The 16,271-nt window shown below is 45.4% G+C and overlaps 1 protein-coding gene across 8 annotated transcripts in view; it reads left to right on the forward strand.

The window, feature by feature from the left end:
- UTRN (utrophin) overlaps positions 1-16,271 on the forward strand; it is a 678,467-nt gene that overhangs the window by 69,996 nt on the left and 592,200 nt on the right. For 6 of the 8 annotated variants that reach the window (XM_075596594.1, XM_075596591.1, XM_075596595.1 and 3 more), the window contains exon 1: positions 7,529-7,657. The exons of the other annotated variants lie outside the window; for them this stretch is intronic. In XM_075596594.1, coding sequence (XP_075452709.1) covers positions 7,561-7,657 — 97 coding nt within the window. In that variant the 5' untranslated portion in view covers positions 7,529-7,560. Of the gene's footprint in view, positions 1-7,528; positions 7,658-16,271 lie in introns of those variants that run through there. 8 annotated transcript variants of the gene reach the window in all.

Genomic DNA, 16,271 nt, shown 5'->3' on the forward strand with positions numbered 1-16,271 from the left:
CTCGCTGTGCGTTCAAACTCCGCCCCCCCCTAGTAAATCCGGTCCCAGTTCCTACCTTGTCGCACACCTTTCTCCAGCGGTGCGCGACATGTTTTCAGGCAGGCAGGTGAATTTAAGTTCACAGTTTGCGACGGAGGCGTGGCCACGCCCCCGCCGCCAGTTCAGCCAATGGGGGCGAACCAGCCGCGTGAGGTCAAGGCCACGCCCCTGCAAACCCACTGCCATGCCCCCTCCCGTCGCAAACGCTCCCTCCCCCCCAGACCGCAGATCGCGGTGCAGCGCTGTGCACGCGACGCCCCCCCCACCCCTGCCGGGCGCGCTTGCCACAGTACTGACTGGGACCGAAGCCTAATTCTACATTCTTACAGCTCGCAATCGTTTGGTGCTCCTGATATAAATGTGTAAAAACCCTGATTGTTTGCCTAATATAATGGCTGTTTTGAGGCTTTAAAGGTGCAATCTCTTAAGCAAATTTGCTAAAGATTTAATGAGTTAAATTAATAGGAATCCTTTTGTTTAAAAGCAGTAGAAGTCCTTTTAAATAAATGTAAACGATTATTTAATTGGTATTATGCAATTAGTTTCGATGCCTCCTGGATTTTGGTAACATCGGTGTAATTGTCTTCCTAAGTGTCAGGGTTCTGCTCGCCACAAACCAGGGTCGGACCGCGAGGCTGAGGTAGGGTTGTAAAAGCACCGACCTGAGACCGCGCAGGCTGATCCGGATTGCGCAGTTCGTAGTCATATGTCGCAGGATCAGGATTGGAGAAGACAGCGTCGTCGTTGTAGAAGCCAGGGTCAGGACAGGAGACATCAGGATAAACATTGTTCAGGCAAGAGTTCGGCAACAGGTAGTCAGGAGAGCCCCGCTTCAGCTTAGGAGCGCGGGGTTGGCCTCTGCGCGAGCGACGGCCATGGCCCATGGTGCTGGTCACAGGAGATGGTAGGCAGACCAGAGTAGCACACCGCTTTGCTGCACGGGTGCACCAGTGCTACAGCGCAAGAGTCCTGAGCGGGCTAGGGAATCCTCTGTCTCAGCGCAGGAACCAGGACACGGCCTCTCTAGATTAGGGAAAGAGTAGGCCCCAGGAACCAGGAAGCTGAAGATACACAGGGAAACCTCCGCTTCAGTGCAGGAATCCAGGAGACTGAAGGACACAGGGACGAAACCTCCGCTTCAGTGCAGGAATCCAGGAGACTGAAGGACGCAGGGACGAAACCTCTGCTTCAGCACAGGAGAACAGGAGTGGACCGTGCGTGAATATAGCAGCCGGTCACAGGAAACAAGGAGCTGAAGTGAACAAGAAGAGTACTCAGCTACAACACAGGAGACTGGAGCAGACCGCTGCGTGAATATAGCAGCCGGCCTTAGGAAACCTGGAGCTGCAGACAACAAGGAGAATACTCCGCTTCAGCATGAGAGACAGGAACAAGCGAGGGCTTGTGGCAGAACAGATAGTGACATCCAGGAAGGACTATGCTCGGCAGGGAGCATTATGGGAAGACAATACTTAAAGGCCAGCAGGCCAATCCCCGGAGGGGGGTGTGAAGGTACTGCTCCAATGAATGAATGCAAGTCTAGGTTGCAGTGATAGGCTGCACAGCTGCAGTAGATACCAGAGGGAGTGTGTATAGCTTTGGTGAGTGAATCCAGGCTGCAGCAAACATCAGGAGAGGTGCTCCAGGACTGCACACGTCTGCAAGGTAAGGCATCCAGTAAACTGCGGAGCGGATTCCTTACACTAAGGCCGAGTTTATAGTACTTGCTACGGAGACTGCGTCGTTGCGCAGCACCGTAGCAAGTACATGCACTCCGTCACGGGTTCCCATAATGGGCGCGATGGGAGACGTCACGCAGTCGCGATCGCTGTCAGAGGATTTTGATTTCCACAACTATCTCTGCGTCATGTCAGCAGCATGGTGAGTGGTTCAGCCAGTGGTTCAGCTTCACTCGCACACCGATGCGTCACTTCCGCTCCGTCCCGATACGTCACTTCCGGTCGAGGAAGAGTGGTAGCCGCCCAGAGAGGAGAGAGAAGAGAGGAGAAATTTACTGACAGATACTCACAGAACCGCGACCGGAAGTGACGTATCGGGACGGAGCGGAAGTGACGCATCGGTGTGCGAGTGAAGCTGAAACATCCACCCGAGAGGCTGTATCCCAGTGGAGAACTCCACAGTGCCTGCGGGCAGCTGGTATGGGAAGGTGATCGACCCACAAAAGAGGGAACCCACGAGGGGAGAGATACCTGGATCAACGCGCCCACCGCTGGAGGTACAAAGTCCCTGAGAGTGGTGGTCCACACCAAGTCACACCGGAGGAGGCGGGTGAGCCTGAAGTTTAAACCAAAAATCCTTCTCTCTTTGATCACAATGATTGTGGTACATGCCTGAAATACTTGTTTTTATTGTAAGTGTTCATTTTTTAAACCCCATAAATTCGAGTTTTTTTACATTATACTGGTCTGCACTATGGTTTATATTTCTTTTACATACACTTCGCTGTGGAGCTGAGAGCTGGAGACCCTATCACCTGGTGGGAATATCTGTACAGCAGAGACCATTGAGTGTCAAAACCGCTTGATTTTGACTTACATCTTGTAAGTAGACATCACATATGAGCCAAGAAAGAACGCAGAATATATATCACTTGAATTTTATTGTCTGCACTTAGATTGTTTTTCTTGTTTTATGTTCTTTTCCCTTCATGCTCCCCCTGGATTACAACTGGAGAGTGCTTTTTAAAATAAATCATTTCTGTAGTATTAGATAATACTTGTAATTTATTTATTTATTTATTTTTTTATTCATCCCGTAATGTCATTTTTTTAAAGGCGTTTTAATATACTGAATCCTTTGATTTCTATAGCAGGGTTTAGCACACTTCCCCAGCAGTGCAAAAAAGGTGATTTGTTGCCAATGTTCCCAGCAGTATGAGCTGCATTTTAATTTAGGTTTTTGGCTAAAAAAAATTAGCAGTCAATTACAGTTGGAAAAAAAATAGAGATAGAAACAGACATCAAACTATACAGTATTTTATAGAAATCACAAGAACACCCCCTTTAATTACTTTACAAACAATACTCAAAAGAAAAACAATTCACCTTTAGTTTTGAGGACTGACCGACAGAAGGCCTTACATGAAGATTTTGTTTATGTAAAACGTTAAGTTGAGAAAATGATTTTAAAATACTTAAAACTTCTCGGATTTTTTTTTAAGGTGTCCGTGAGCTCCATTTAACCTATGAAACATGCTACTGTCCTTTAGTCCTAAAAGGGACTTCCTCATTAATATCCTTCCACTTTCCTAATCAATTCTCTGACTTGGATAGGCATTTATATGATTGCATTGAAGTGTCCCCGCTGCACGCACCTGAAAACGTTTCAAAAGGTATCGATTAGCAAGATTACTCCCATCACTGCCATGAGTTTGCTTTAGGCCTTTGGTGCGACTGCACCTTTAGTCACTTTAAGAGCACAGCTGAGATTAAGCAGTGATTCATTGTCTCTCTGGCTTTTGCATCATTCATACTGGCTGAAGATTAACACCACAGAGTTCATTGACATGTCGTTCATAAATTCCTTGAGCTTTTTTATGCTCTCTTTTATATAGAAAAGGTGTAAACTAATCTCTGATGAGCCAAACGAGTCATCTATACACACGTTGAGCCCTGAATGTTTCAATGGTGACTCTTCTTGGGTGTTTTCCACTAGTGACAATTGGAAATTGGTAGAACTTGCAAGTCAGTTGGGCCCATATTTACTAAGTGGTGCTATTCCATAAGATTTTCAATGGTAGAGCGGGGAGGTAATGCACACCATAGAAAAACAACATTAATTGGTTTGGAAAGAGGTTACCGTGTGTTTCCAGAGATACTGTAAGTCAGGGGAGCGCAAACTTTTGAAGCTGCGCCCCCCTGTCTTCCCTTCCCCGGCTCTCGCGCCCCCCCCCCCCCCTTTCCTTGTATCCGCGTCAAATGACGCTGCGGGGTCATGTCACGTCACGTGACCCGCGGCGCCATTTGACGCGTGTGACGTCACATCACATGGCCCCGCCGTGTTGCCATGGCGATGCGTCACACACCCGGCTGAATCCCGGTAAGGGGAGTGTTGCAGGGGCCTCACGCGATCCCCCGGCATTTAATTAAATGCTATGGGGAAGAGCGTGGGGCCTTTGCAACCGCCCGTACGACCCGCCACAAAATCTCCCACCCCCCGGGGGGCGCGCCCCCCAGTTTGCGCACCGCTGCTGTAAGTAGCCATCTATCTGTTGATGTAATGAATAAAATTGAAGACTCTCCAGGCACTTCAAGTAGATATCCAAATATTTGAAAAATGTATTTGACTTAATTGATAAACCAATATTTCGCCTCAAAAGTAGAGTGACCAAACGTCAATGTTTAGCCGGGACAGTCCCGGTTTTTTTGTATGTCCCCGAATTTTTTGTAAATGGGCCAGTTTTAAGTAAATGTTTTGGTCGCCAGGTGCCGGCAGCGCATGCGTGACATTTGTCCTGGGAAAAATATGGTCACCCTACTCAAAGGGCCTTCATCTGGGTAACAAATACAATTAGAAAATACCCCCTTTATGCAACCCCCAGTGTCCAACGTGAAAAAACAATGATCACAGTGTTTCAAAATGGCTGCAGTTGTCGTCGCACTTCCAGTCGGCTTGTGCCCAGTACAGCGTGATCATGTACAACGTAATTGAAGGGACTGCTCCTTGCGTCAGAAGGGCAGACTTCATCTCCTTATTCTTAGGGGCGCTGACAAAAGAACTAAAAATAATCACAATACCAGTGAAAACTATATAATACTTGTATAAACTGATTGTGATAAAAACGTGTGATACTAGTAAGTGACTATTGTACTTATTTACATAGAAACATTGCCATGAAATGTATATCCATCTAAATCAGGGGCGGCCAACCTGTGGCCCAAGGGCTGCATGCGGCCCTTCAGTGCTACATGTGTCGCCCCTGAAGGAAAAGAAACACTGAGGATTCTGAGTGCAGACAGTGCAGAGTGACGATAGAGACATGGAAGAGGAGAAGCCAGAGTGCCTGCTAACCAGCTCCTCTCCTGAGCTCATATGGACCAGTGACCCCCGGTGGGCTCCCAAGCAGTACAGGGTACAGTGAATATACACCCTGTCTGCTGACAGCTCCATGTGGTGCTGGCTGTGGAGACAGGAGAGCAACATGTCACCCACTCTCCATGAGTCGTTCCCTCCACTTATCACCCTCTTCTCCCCTATGTGTCCCCCTCTACCCCATGTCTTCCCCCCTCTTCCCCTCCCCATGTCACCTCCTCTGACCCCCCCCCCCTCCCAGTTGTGCCCTGTGTCAGGGTAAGTGGTGCTATTCCATAAGATTTTCAATGGTAGTGCGGGGAGGTAATGCACACCATAGAAAAACAACATTAATTGGTTTGGAAAGAGGTTACCGTGTGTTTCCAGAGATACTGTAAGTCAGGGGAGCGCAAACTTTTGAAGCTGCGCCCCCCCCTTTCCTTGTATCCGCGTCAAATGACGCTGCGGGGTCATGTCACGTCACGTGACCCGCGGCGCCATTTGACGCGTGTGACGTCACATCACATGGCCCCGCCGTGTTGCCATGGCGATGCGTCACACACCCGGCTGAATCCCGGTAAGGGGAGTGTTGCAGGGGCCTCACGCGATCCCCCGGCATTTAATTAAATGCTATGGGGAAGAGCGTGGGGCCTTTGCAACCGCCCGTACCAACCCGCCACAAAATCTCCCACCCCCCGGGGGGCGCGCCCCCCAGTTTGCGCACCGCTGCTGTAAGTAGCCATCTATCTGTTGATGTAATGAATAAAATTGAAGACTCTCCAGGCACTTCAAGTAGATATCCAAATATTTGAAAAATGTATTTGACTTAATTGATAAACCAATATTTCGCCTCAAAAGTAGAGTGACCAAACGTCAATGTTTAGCCGGGACAGTCCGGTTTTTTTGTATGTCCCCGAATTTTTTGTAAATGGGCCAGTTTTAAGTAAATGTTTTGGTCGGCAGGTGCCGGCAGCGCATGCGTGACATTTGTCCTGGGAAAAATATGGTCACCCTACTCAAAGGGCCTTCATCTGGGTAACAAATACAATTAGAAAATACCCCCTTTATGCAACCCCCAGTGTCCAACGTGAAAAAACAATGATCACAGCGTTTCAAAATGGCTGCAGTTGTCGTCGCACTTCCAGTCGGCTTGTGCCCAGTACAGCGTGATCATGTACAACGTAATTGAAGGGACTGCTCCTTGCGTCAGAAAGGCAGACTTCATCTCCTTATTCTTAGGGGCGCTGACAAAAGAACTAAAAATAATCACAATACCAGTGAAAACTATATAATACTTGTATAAATTGATTGTGATAAAAACGTGTGATACTAGTAAGTGACTATTGTACTTATTTACATAGAAACATTGCCATGAAATATATATCCATCTAAATCAGGGGCGGCCAACCTGTGGCCCAAGGGCTGCATGCGGCCCTTCAGTGCTTCATGTGTGGCCCCTGAAGGAAAAGAAACACTGAGGATTCTGAGTGCAGACAGTGCAGAGTGACGATAGAGACATGGAAGAGGAGAAGCCAGAGTGCCTGCTAACCAGCTCCTCTCCTGACCTTATATAGACGAGTAACCCCCGGTGGGCTCCCAAGCAGTACAGGGTACAGTGAATATACACCCTGTCTGCTGACAGCTCCATGTGGTGCTGGCTGTGGAGACAGGAGAGCAACATGTCACCCACTCTCCATGAGTCGTTCCCTGCACTTATCACCCTCTTCTCCCCTATGTGTCCCCCTCTTCCCCATGTCTTCCCCCCTCTTCCCCTCCCCCTCCCCATGTCACCCCCTCTGACCCCCCCCCTCCCAGTTGTGCCCTGTGTCAGGTTATAGTGCCATTAGGTTATGTCCTGTGTCAGTGTGTAGTGCCACTGGCTACATACTCTGTGTATAGTGCCGTCAAGTTATACTCCGCACTATACACTGGCACAGAGTATAACCTGACGACACTACACACTGACAGTAGTATGTTTAAGGACATTCAGCAGTTTGACGAGAGATTTTATGACCTACCAACTTGTAGTAATGTTAGGGTTATGTCTACACCTCCACTTCCTGGAGATGTAGGGTACATACTAAGCGCTTACATTAAACGTGTTCTTGGCACAACAGCTGCTGGGTCAGTATCACGACCGAAGTAGTTTGCACCTGCTGAAAAACACATTGTAGGCTAATGATGGGAAACTGCGTAACATTTGGTTTGGCAAACTTTGCTCACTGTTCTAAAGCTTTTTTTAAATGTTTTTCTTTTAAAGTCATATCCCTAACAGTCAAAGGGAATAAACTGGTTCCCACACGTGATGACCTTTTTTTGTTTTTGTTTTTTCGGCCCTCTAGGGACCAGTTTGTTTCTCTTTAGTTTTAGCAATTTATTGTACCATCTAGGAAATGCAGAGGCTCACACACCCGCCCACAATCTAGTTGCCTGCAGCTTCGGGTTTGTATCCGTTTCCTATACGGCTGCTTTCACAGTTAAGTGTAAAACATGAATGTGAAGGGCCGCGCTGCACAGATAACATGGAAACATCCTGCGTTTGCTCTCCGGACGAATGTGAACTTAAGAGCACGGTCTGTAAAACCAGGTAGAACCATTCATATTATAGCAACATTTCTAAACCACTGTATTGATATAAATACTTGGGGAATGTGGCTTTAGGTGTATTAGTTAGTAGGTTTTTATTTGGGGTAAATGGATTAGGGCTTGTTTTGTCTGTTATAGGGGAACTTATTTATTTGTGTACGTGCAACTCTGGTCCCTTAAGGGTATCAAGGAAATAACATAATAACCAATTGGAGGATAATGATGAAAGATGCTGAACAGTAGCATGTTTTTTTTTGTATTTCTATCTATTTGCCTTTTGTATAGCCCACCCAACTAGAAATCGTCCTTTTAAGTTGCATGTGTTTTGGGATGTGTAGCGCAGAATCATATAAAAAGGAGACACACACAGTGCAAAATATTTCTCCCAAAAATGATTGAGTAATTGGATTAAAGCGCACATTAGGCGCCACAACTCACTGGAGAGCTTACCATCCACATGGTTGAAAGGGGATCAAGCCACATACTGTATTGGAGTGTCCCAAGGATTACATATACTGCCTGATTTTTCCTGAGGCCGTGTGAGTTGTGGCGCCTAATGTGCAACTTAATCCAATTACTCAATCATTTTTGGGAGAACTATTTTGCACTGTGGGTGTTTCCTTTTTATATGATTCTGCGCTCAATATCCCGAGACACATGCAACTTACAAGGATGAAAAGGCCGATTTCTAGTTGGGTTGAGCAGCGTATCTCATTTCTGTTCACAAATATAAGCACGATATTTCTTTTTAGTTCACCATTTATTGCAATACATCACTTGTTCACTTCGAAATATTCTGCACAGTACTTTTATATTTATAGAGCGCGCAGTGTTTTTTCTGGTCTATAGAAGTCAATAGAATAAGTTAAGTTTCTTTTTATGCACCAAGAGAGGATTTCATGCATTGGATTCTTTCAAGTTAGGTTAGTCAACCAAGCTTTACTACCTCCTAAAGCCCGTAATATAGTGGGCGCGCGCGTGGCGCTTATAGTTGGCTGTGGATAGCCAGCCGTCCTATACTAGGGCCGTGCGCGCGCACGGCAGTGAGCGTGGAGCCGGCCGACAGGGGGGAAGACTCGGAAAAGTACGTTTTTGCGACGCTACCGCCGCTGTATTGTATTGTATGTCTTTATTTATATAGCGCCATTAATGTACATAGCGCTTCACAGTAGTAATACACGTGGTAATCATATAAATAACAAATACAGATAACGTATCATGGGAATAAGTGCTTCAGACATACACGTAACATTTAGGAAGAGGAGTCCCTGCTCCCAGGAGCTTACAATCTAATTATGTAATGTATGTATGCGTAATGCTGTAATGTGTGTGTGTGTGTGTGTGTGTGTGTGTGTGTGCACAATGTTAATAAATAATTTATTCTTACACAATGTGTCTTTTTTTAATTTTAAAAATATAAAATAATAACACACACACACACACACACACACACACACACACACACACACACACACACACACACACACACACACACACACACACACACACACACACACACGCGCGCGCATACATATACATACACACACATATGCATACATATACATACACACACATACACACACATACACACACATACACACACATACACACACACCCATATACACAAACACACAGACCGCTGCAAACCTGTCGCTCCCGGCAGCACGGACCGTATACACAAAAAGTGTGTGTCACGTGTACGCGCGTTCGCACAGGCGCTTGCGCCCGCACCTACTATAGAACAAGCCTAAGAATATCACTGAGGATAAGGTCTACACAGCTCTGTTAAATCAGGACTCGTAATGGGACATTACCTAAAATGGGGACAGACGTTCAGTTCCCTGAGGGTAACATTCATCCTTAAAGCTAATTACTGTATAAGCAAAAACAACAGGTGTTGTATAGGCCCATTAGTATAGCTTAACACCAGGTTATTGTAGAATAATGTTGCGTTATCTTCCAATAACGTGACATTAAGTACGTCTTAGCATTTCTCCAATCCAGACCCTGAAATAGGGCTTTACCTCGAGTTGAGAAAGGGAGCAGAGGGAAATAACACAATAGTTAAATGATTATGGCGTTCCACCTATTCAGACACGGCCACAGCAGTATCTCAATGTCTGTATGGGAGTAACGCCAAGTTTAGGTATGACACAATGTTATTTAACGTTAAGTCCCCACGGTAACCATGTTTGCAGGATATGTAATGTTATGTTAATGCTTCATTTACATGTCCTCACTCATGAGCAGTATAGTTAACGCTATGCTCTACACGGGAGAAAACATTGCTCCTCTTCTTGGTCTTTGAAGATACACGGTTAGTGTTAATGTGATGTTATGTTAGGTTAACGTCACATTAGGTGACTTAGCTTCGTGTATCTGGGTCTTAGTGAGGCACTTGGCAGGGGGGGGGGGATATAAAATTCTTAGGAGCCAGCCAGCATTTTTAGTAGCCGGCGTTTTGTGAAGCACGTGGGGGAGAAGGCTACCGGCTACATCACCTGTCCTCCCCATTCCCTCCCAAGCATCGGTGGCTCTGTGTCACTGTGTGTATCTGTGTCACCGTATCTGTGTGTTTCTCTCTCGCTGTCTCACACGCATGCACACTCCACTCCCCCTCCTCCAGCCACAGTGTGCATTGAGTGCGTGAGGCGGGCAGAGTACAGGAATGCTCCGACTAACTTTGCCCCCAGCCTTCGCGAGACTGCTGCCTCACAGTCGCCGCCCCTGCACTACTCGCTTAGCGGTGCGGCAGTGACTGGCCTGTGATTCGCGGCTGTGATTAACAAGTCGATCATCACTGCGCACAGCACAGGCGGCAGGGGGGAGATTTTAGGCGACCAGATGCCCGACATTTTTCCATCCCTGTATTCAAGGTGTTTTCACCTAGGTTTTTTTTTGTACTAGATGTGAAGCAGGGGGGTCTCCAAAGGGGAACCATGTTAAATTAATCTCAGGAGACCCCCTGCAACCCCAGCAGAGCGAACATTATGGCAATTTTAAAGGCCCACGTAATGCAGGCCAATAGGAAGGCACAAGGTCATCAGTCACAGTTTCCTATCGGCCCGCGTCCCGTGGGACCTTTAAACCTGTTTGAAATACTGGCAGCATCTACGGAGGGGTCTTCGTTAAAACAAATAGGAACATTTTTTCTGAATGTCTTAGGTTACAATACACAGGTTGTGAGTAAATGGAAGATTCTAAAGATGTTGAAACAGGTACAGTGTATACATGACAACGCATGGCACAATGAGAAATTGTATGAAACTTCTGTCCGGGAAACACCATGATTGACAAGTCATTAATACTTTGAACCCTGTGTTCTGATTCCTTAATATCATTGCATTGGTTTATAGTGCATTAGACCGCAAAATAACCTCGGTTGGTTTAGATTTCTTTTTAATTAAACATATTTTATGATTTGAAGGGAGGAATTAAAAAATGGTGTGTGTGTGTGTTTATCAGAACTTTTGTGGTGTGTGTTTTTTCTCTAAAGCTTTTGAGAGATCACCTTCCTCATTGGAGAATGTGTTACGGACAAGAGTACCCTCCATCGCTCTCCTCTTTGTTAGTTTATAGATCCCTCCTGCATCTTTATAACATGAACAAATAACTTGTGTTCGTGATGGGTAGCAGATTGTATGGACCAACTACAGTAATTCAATAGCAGAGAAGTGTCTAAGGCTGAGTCCATAGAAGGACCGACAGCGCTGAGCCGTGCGGACGCTCATCGATGAGCCCCGTCAACCTCAATGTGGATGGCTTGAGAGGGGGCTCCCGTGAGCGTCCGCAGGCGTGCAGAGGCGCAGGGATTTTCAGCCGACATCAGAAATTGATCTGAGCGCGCTGTCGGCTGAAAACCTCCAATCACAGCGAAGCAGTGTCACGACGTTGGCGCGGTGACGTTGACATTGGTGCTTCGCAGCTATTGGCCCCATTACGTCAGTGCTCCGCCTACCGATCACGCACGCTGGCTCGTCTGCAAGTCCATACAATCGCTCCTGATTGAGCAGGCGAGCGTCAGCGCGGAGGAGTTGCTTATATGGACACAGCCTTAGACTGATGCTGATGCACTTCTATAGTAACATAGTAAGGACGTGCACAATGACTTTGCGTTTTGTAGGTTGTATATGCAAACTATACACACTATTATCATGCATTTGCATTGTAAACTTGATTTTGTCCACACTGGACAGTTGTGCTAGCTAGAAAAGCTGTTTGTCTCTTGGTTGCCATTAAACAATATGTTTCACTGGCACAGCATGAAGTTTCAATAAAGTGAAATTCAGTTTAATGTGTTTTTTTGGGGGGACTGCACATTTTGGCCATGAAGCCTAATTATCAGAGATTTGTATGAATCATGATTTTGTGTGTGTGTGTATATTGTATTGTGTTGTATTGAATGTCTTTATTTATAATTGCTTCCATAGTCAACTCTATCCCGTCTGCAGGCCATATCCCTAAGACCTGGAAAGCTGCCAGAGTTGTCCCAATCTTCAAAAGTGGGGACAAAAACATTGTCTCAAACTACAGGCCAATCTCCCTTCTCCCAATCCTATCCAAAGTCATGGAAAAATGTGTCCACTCCCAACTAAGCGATTACTATAACAAGACAAAATTTCCCAAGCCAATTCCAATCTTGCTTTCGCCCCAAACAGTCTACCGTAACTACCCTGCTAAAAGTTTGCAATGAAATCCAGTGTGGAATGGAACAGGGACAATTCACTGGTGCAGTATTCCTAGATTTTGCAAAGGCTTTTGATACAGTTGATCATGTTATCTTGCTTAACAAACTCCAGAGCTCTGGAATAGGGAAGCATGCTTTAAACTGGTTTCAGTCCTACCTATCAGGTAGATCCCAACATGTGTCCATCTCACTCTCTAACTCCAACCCCATGGATATCACCTGTGGTGCACCGCAAGGCTCTGTTCTGGGGCCCCTACTCTTCTCAGTGTTCATCAATGATCTTCCCACAGCTTGTAAGGAAGCCTCAATACACATGTATGCAGATGACACAATCCTATATGCACACAGCCATAGCCTCTCTGACCTTCACCACATACTTCAGTCTGACTTTTTGAGACTCGAAAACTGGATTTCCCAAAAGAAACTGTTTTTAAACACTGACAAGACTGTAACAATGGTATTTGGGACCAAGACTAAATTTTTAAAGCTTCCAGCGACTGAGCTCCAGATTAGAACCAACACTAACACCACCCTAACCCCTAGTTTTAAATACCTGGGCTTATGGTTTGACTCCCACTTAACATTTGGGATGCACATTGATACCCTGACAACCCGACCTACGCCAAACTAGGGGTACTTTACAGGAACAAATCTTCCCTAAGTTTCCTGGTCAGAAAGCGTATCGCACAGCAGATGCTAATGCCAATTATTGACTATGGAGACATAGTATATGGTTCGGCACCTCAAACCCACCTTAGCAAACTTGACACCCTCTACAATTCAATTTGTCGTTTTGTTCTCCAATGCAACTATAACACACATCACTACGAAATGCTCAAAGAACTAGATTGGTCATCACTCGAGTCTAGGCGCAAAGTTCACCTTTCCTGTCTTGCCTTCAAATTCTTTATGGGCAAGCTACCCAGCTACCTGAACAAGCTCCTCACCCCTACCACATGCAGCACCTATCATCTGAGATCAGACTCCAAAAGACTGTTCATGGTCCCAAGGCTCAACAAAGTATCCGGCCACTCCTCCTTCTCTTACCGTGCACCCCAAAACTGGAACAACCTACCAGAGACTCTCTCATCCACCACCAGTTTAAGTTCTTTCAAATCTATGGCTGTCACACATTTTAATCTGGTCTGTAATTGTTTCATACGCCCATAATATAATCTTTAACTGTGCATGCAATGTCTTGTATATAATGTATAACCTGCTCATTTATGTAACTATTTGTAACCATGTATTATTTGTTTTACTCTGTGCCCAGGACATACTTGAAAACGAGAGGTAACTCTCAATGTATTACTTCCTGGTAAAATATATTATAAATAAATAAATATAGCGCCATTAATGTACATAGCGCTTCACAGTGGTAATACATGTGGTAATCAAATAAATAACATATAGTATAAATAACAGGTCATGGGAATTAGTGCTACAGGCATAAAAGTAACATTAAGGAAGAAGAGTCCCTGCTCCGAGGAGCTTAAAGTCTAATTATATATATATGTGTGTGTGTATATGTATGTATGTATGTATGTCAAAAGGAGTGCTACTGAGCGTGGCAAATGTATACAACAAAAAACAGGGTAGCCCAATGCTACATCCAATTGACAAAACATATATAGTAATAAGTATAAAGTTTAAATACTTCAATAACAATATTTTCTTGGTTATTTAGTTAAACCCTTTGGCCAAAGCGTCATAAGCCTGCATACCAACGTCAAGGTATAACCAAATTTGCAGGTCCTAACACTAAACTGTGAACCTTTCCTTTTACCTCCTCTGTATGAGGGGAAGCAACCACCGTGGGTCCTGTTCATACAGCAAAATGAGAGAACATCCCAAGTTAAAAAGATGGTGAGGGGTGAGCTGTGGGAGGAGGGGCCACTTACCTCCAAACAACTGTTCCCAGTTAGAAATTGATTAACACACACTTTCCCAGTAAGCTTATGATGCTTTGGCCAAAGGGTTTAACTAAATAACCAAGAAAAAAGTATTATTGAAGTATTTAAACTGTTTACTTATTACTATATATGTTTTGTCAATTGGATATAGCATTAGGATCCCCAGTCCTATGATTGACATAGCTGCTGAGGTTGCCATGCTGCGCCGGTCTTTGGAGGTGGAGGATTGGTGGCTGGTCACAACACTCTGTGGCTCTGTGTGTGTGGCACTCACACTGTTAGCCCCCCCACCCCCATTTTAACAGACCCTACACACACACACACACACACACACACACACACACACACACACACACACACACTGACAGAACCTCCCCCCCTTACCCCACCACGAGATTAAAATAAAGACAATGTAATAATGGAAAACTATTTGGGGGGGTGGGGGGGCTGGGGGCGGCAGTGGAATGAATGTTGGATAATATATTTATCTGTGATCAGATGTTCTTACTTTAATTGAATTTCCTGGTTTGTTTAATTCGCAGCAACACAACAGCACAGTCTGTTTCCGTATATATCAAGTGTGAAATGAGTGGAAATCAGAAGGTCACCCTCCTATCACATGCAGATGTGGCACAGGGTTATTGCACCCGCTGGCACATTATGGTGGCATATTCTGCATTATCACCGCCATTGAATCTTGTAGAAATGGTTAATCTGCGTTATAACACAGTACAGACATACAATGGGACTGGAGCATGTATGTAAAGCGAAAATGTACTTAAAGTGAAGTACTTCCTTTTCCCCACTTATCGATGCATGTACTATACTGCAATCGTCATATACGCGCATAACTGATGTAAATAACACATTTGTAACAAGCTCTATAGTCTCCCCGCTTGCACACAGCTTCGGTACAGGTAGGGAGCTGGTACTGTTGTTCAGGACGTGCTGACAGGAGCATGCGTGAGCTGCTGTTTGCATATTGGGTGATATGTCCTTACTTGTGAGTGTACTTAAACCGGGGTATGCCTGTATGTGTTTTCAGCGGAAGCAATTAATTACAGTATTGTACGTCTGTACGAGGCATGTCACTAATCCTATATATTTTTTTCCATCTAGAAACTAATTTTACATATGTATGAAGCAGTGACTCAGTGAGTAAAGACACTCAGTGAGTGCAGAGTGTGAAGGGAGCCGGGTTCATATCCTGGTGTCCGCTCCTTGTGTCCTTGGGCAAGTCCCTGTGCCTCCCGGTCTAGGACACTTGGTCGCGGACGTTTTGCCGCAATCCAAATTCTGCCAGCGGTTAGCTGCCCCATACCTCTCCGCCAGCCGGTTTGCCACCAAGCCAAGTCCCTAACCTTACCCCTTACCCTAAAAACCCCTCATGTTAACCCTTAATACTAAAGCTACCCCCTCCCCAAAAACTTTACTCTAATCCCCTATTCCAAAAAGCTTAACCCCTTACTCTAAACCTTTACCCTTGTCCCCTGCCCTAAAAATCTTAACCTTTTAACCTAATCCCTCTACCCTAAAAAACTTAAACCCTTACCCTAAAGCCCCGATCTTTAACCCGTAAATTTACCCTTAAATTAGCTGAGCGTCCAGCGGCGTCTGCGGCTCCCTCTTCGGCCGAACACCGGCGGAGCATTGGTCGAAGCGAGATGGCCCTGACCCAATGTCCGATTCCGGTGCCTCAGGCACTAAACAATTTGATTGTAAGCTCTGCGGGGTAAAGATTTATTGTGCCTGCAAAATGATATCTGTAGCGCTGCATACACTGTCGGCGCTATAAGAGAAATATATATTTTATTATTATATACTTGTTGCACGCCCTTTGAAACTCAAGGTCGCTGCTAGTCGTTAGTCTACTTCAAGATTCCTGGCTGCTTTGTGCTTTGTGCAGTTGTATTTACGCCTCTTCATTTGTGCATTAAAACATGAATTCGTTTTTACACATTTTTGTGTTTGCCAACAATCAACGGTATTTAGCTTGGAATGTTTAATTTTACCAT

Source organism: Ascaphus truei, chromosome 4 (assembly GCF_040206685.1).
Source record: "Ascaphus truei isolate aAscTru1 chromosome 4, aAscTru1.hap1, whole genome shotgun sequence".
NCBI lineage: Eukaryota > Metazoa > Chordata > Amphibia > Anura > Ascaphidae > Ascaphus > Ascaphus truei.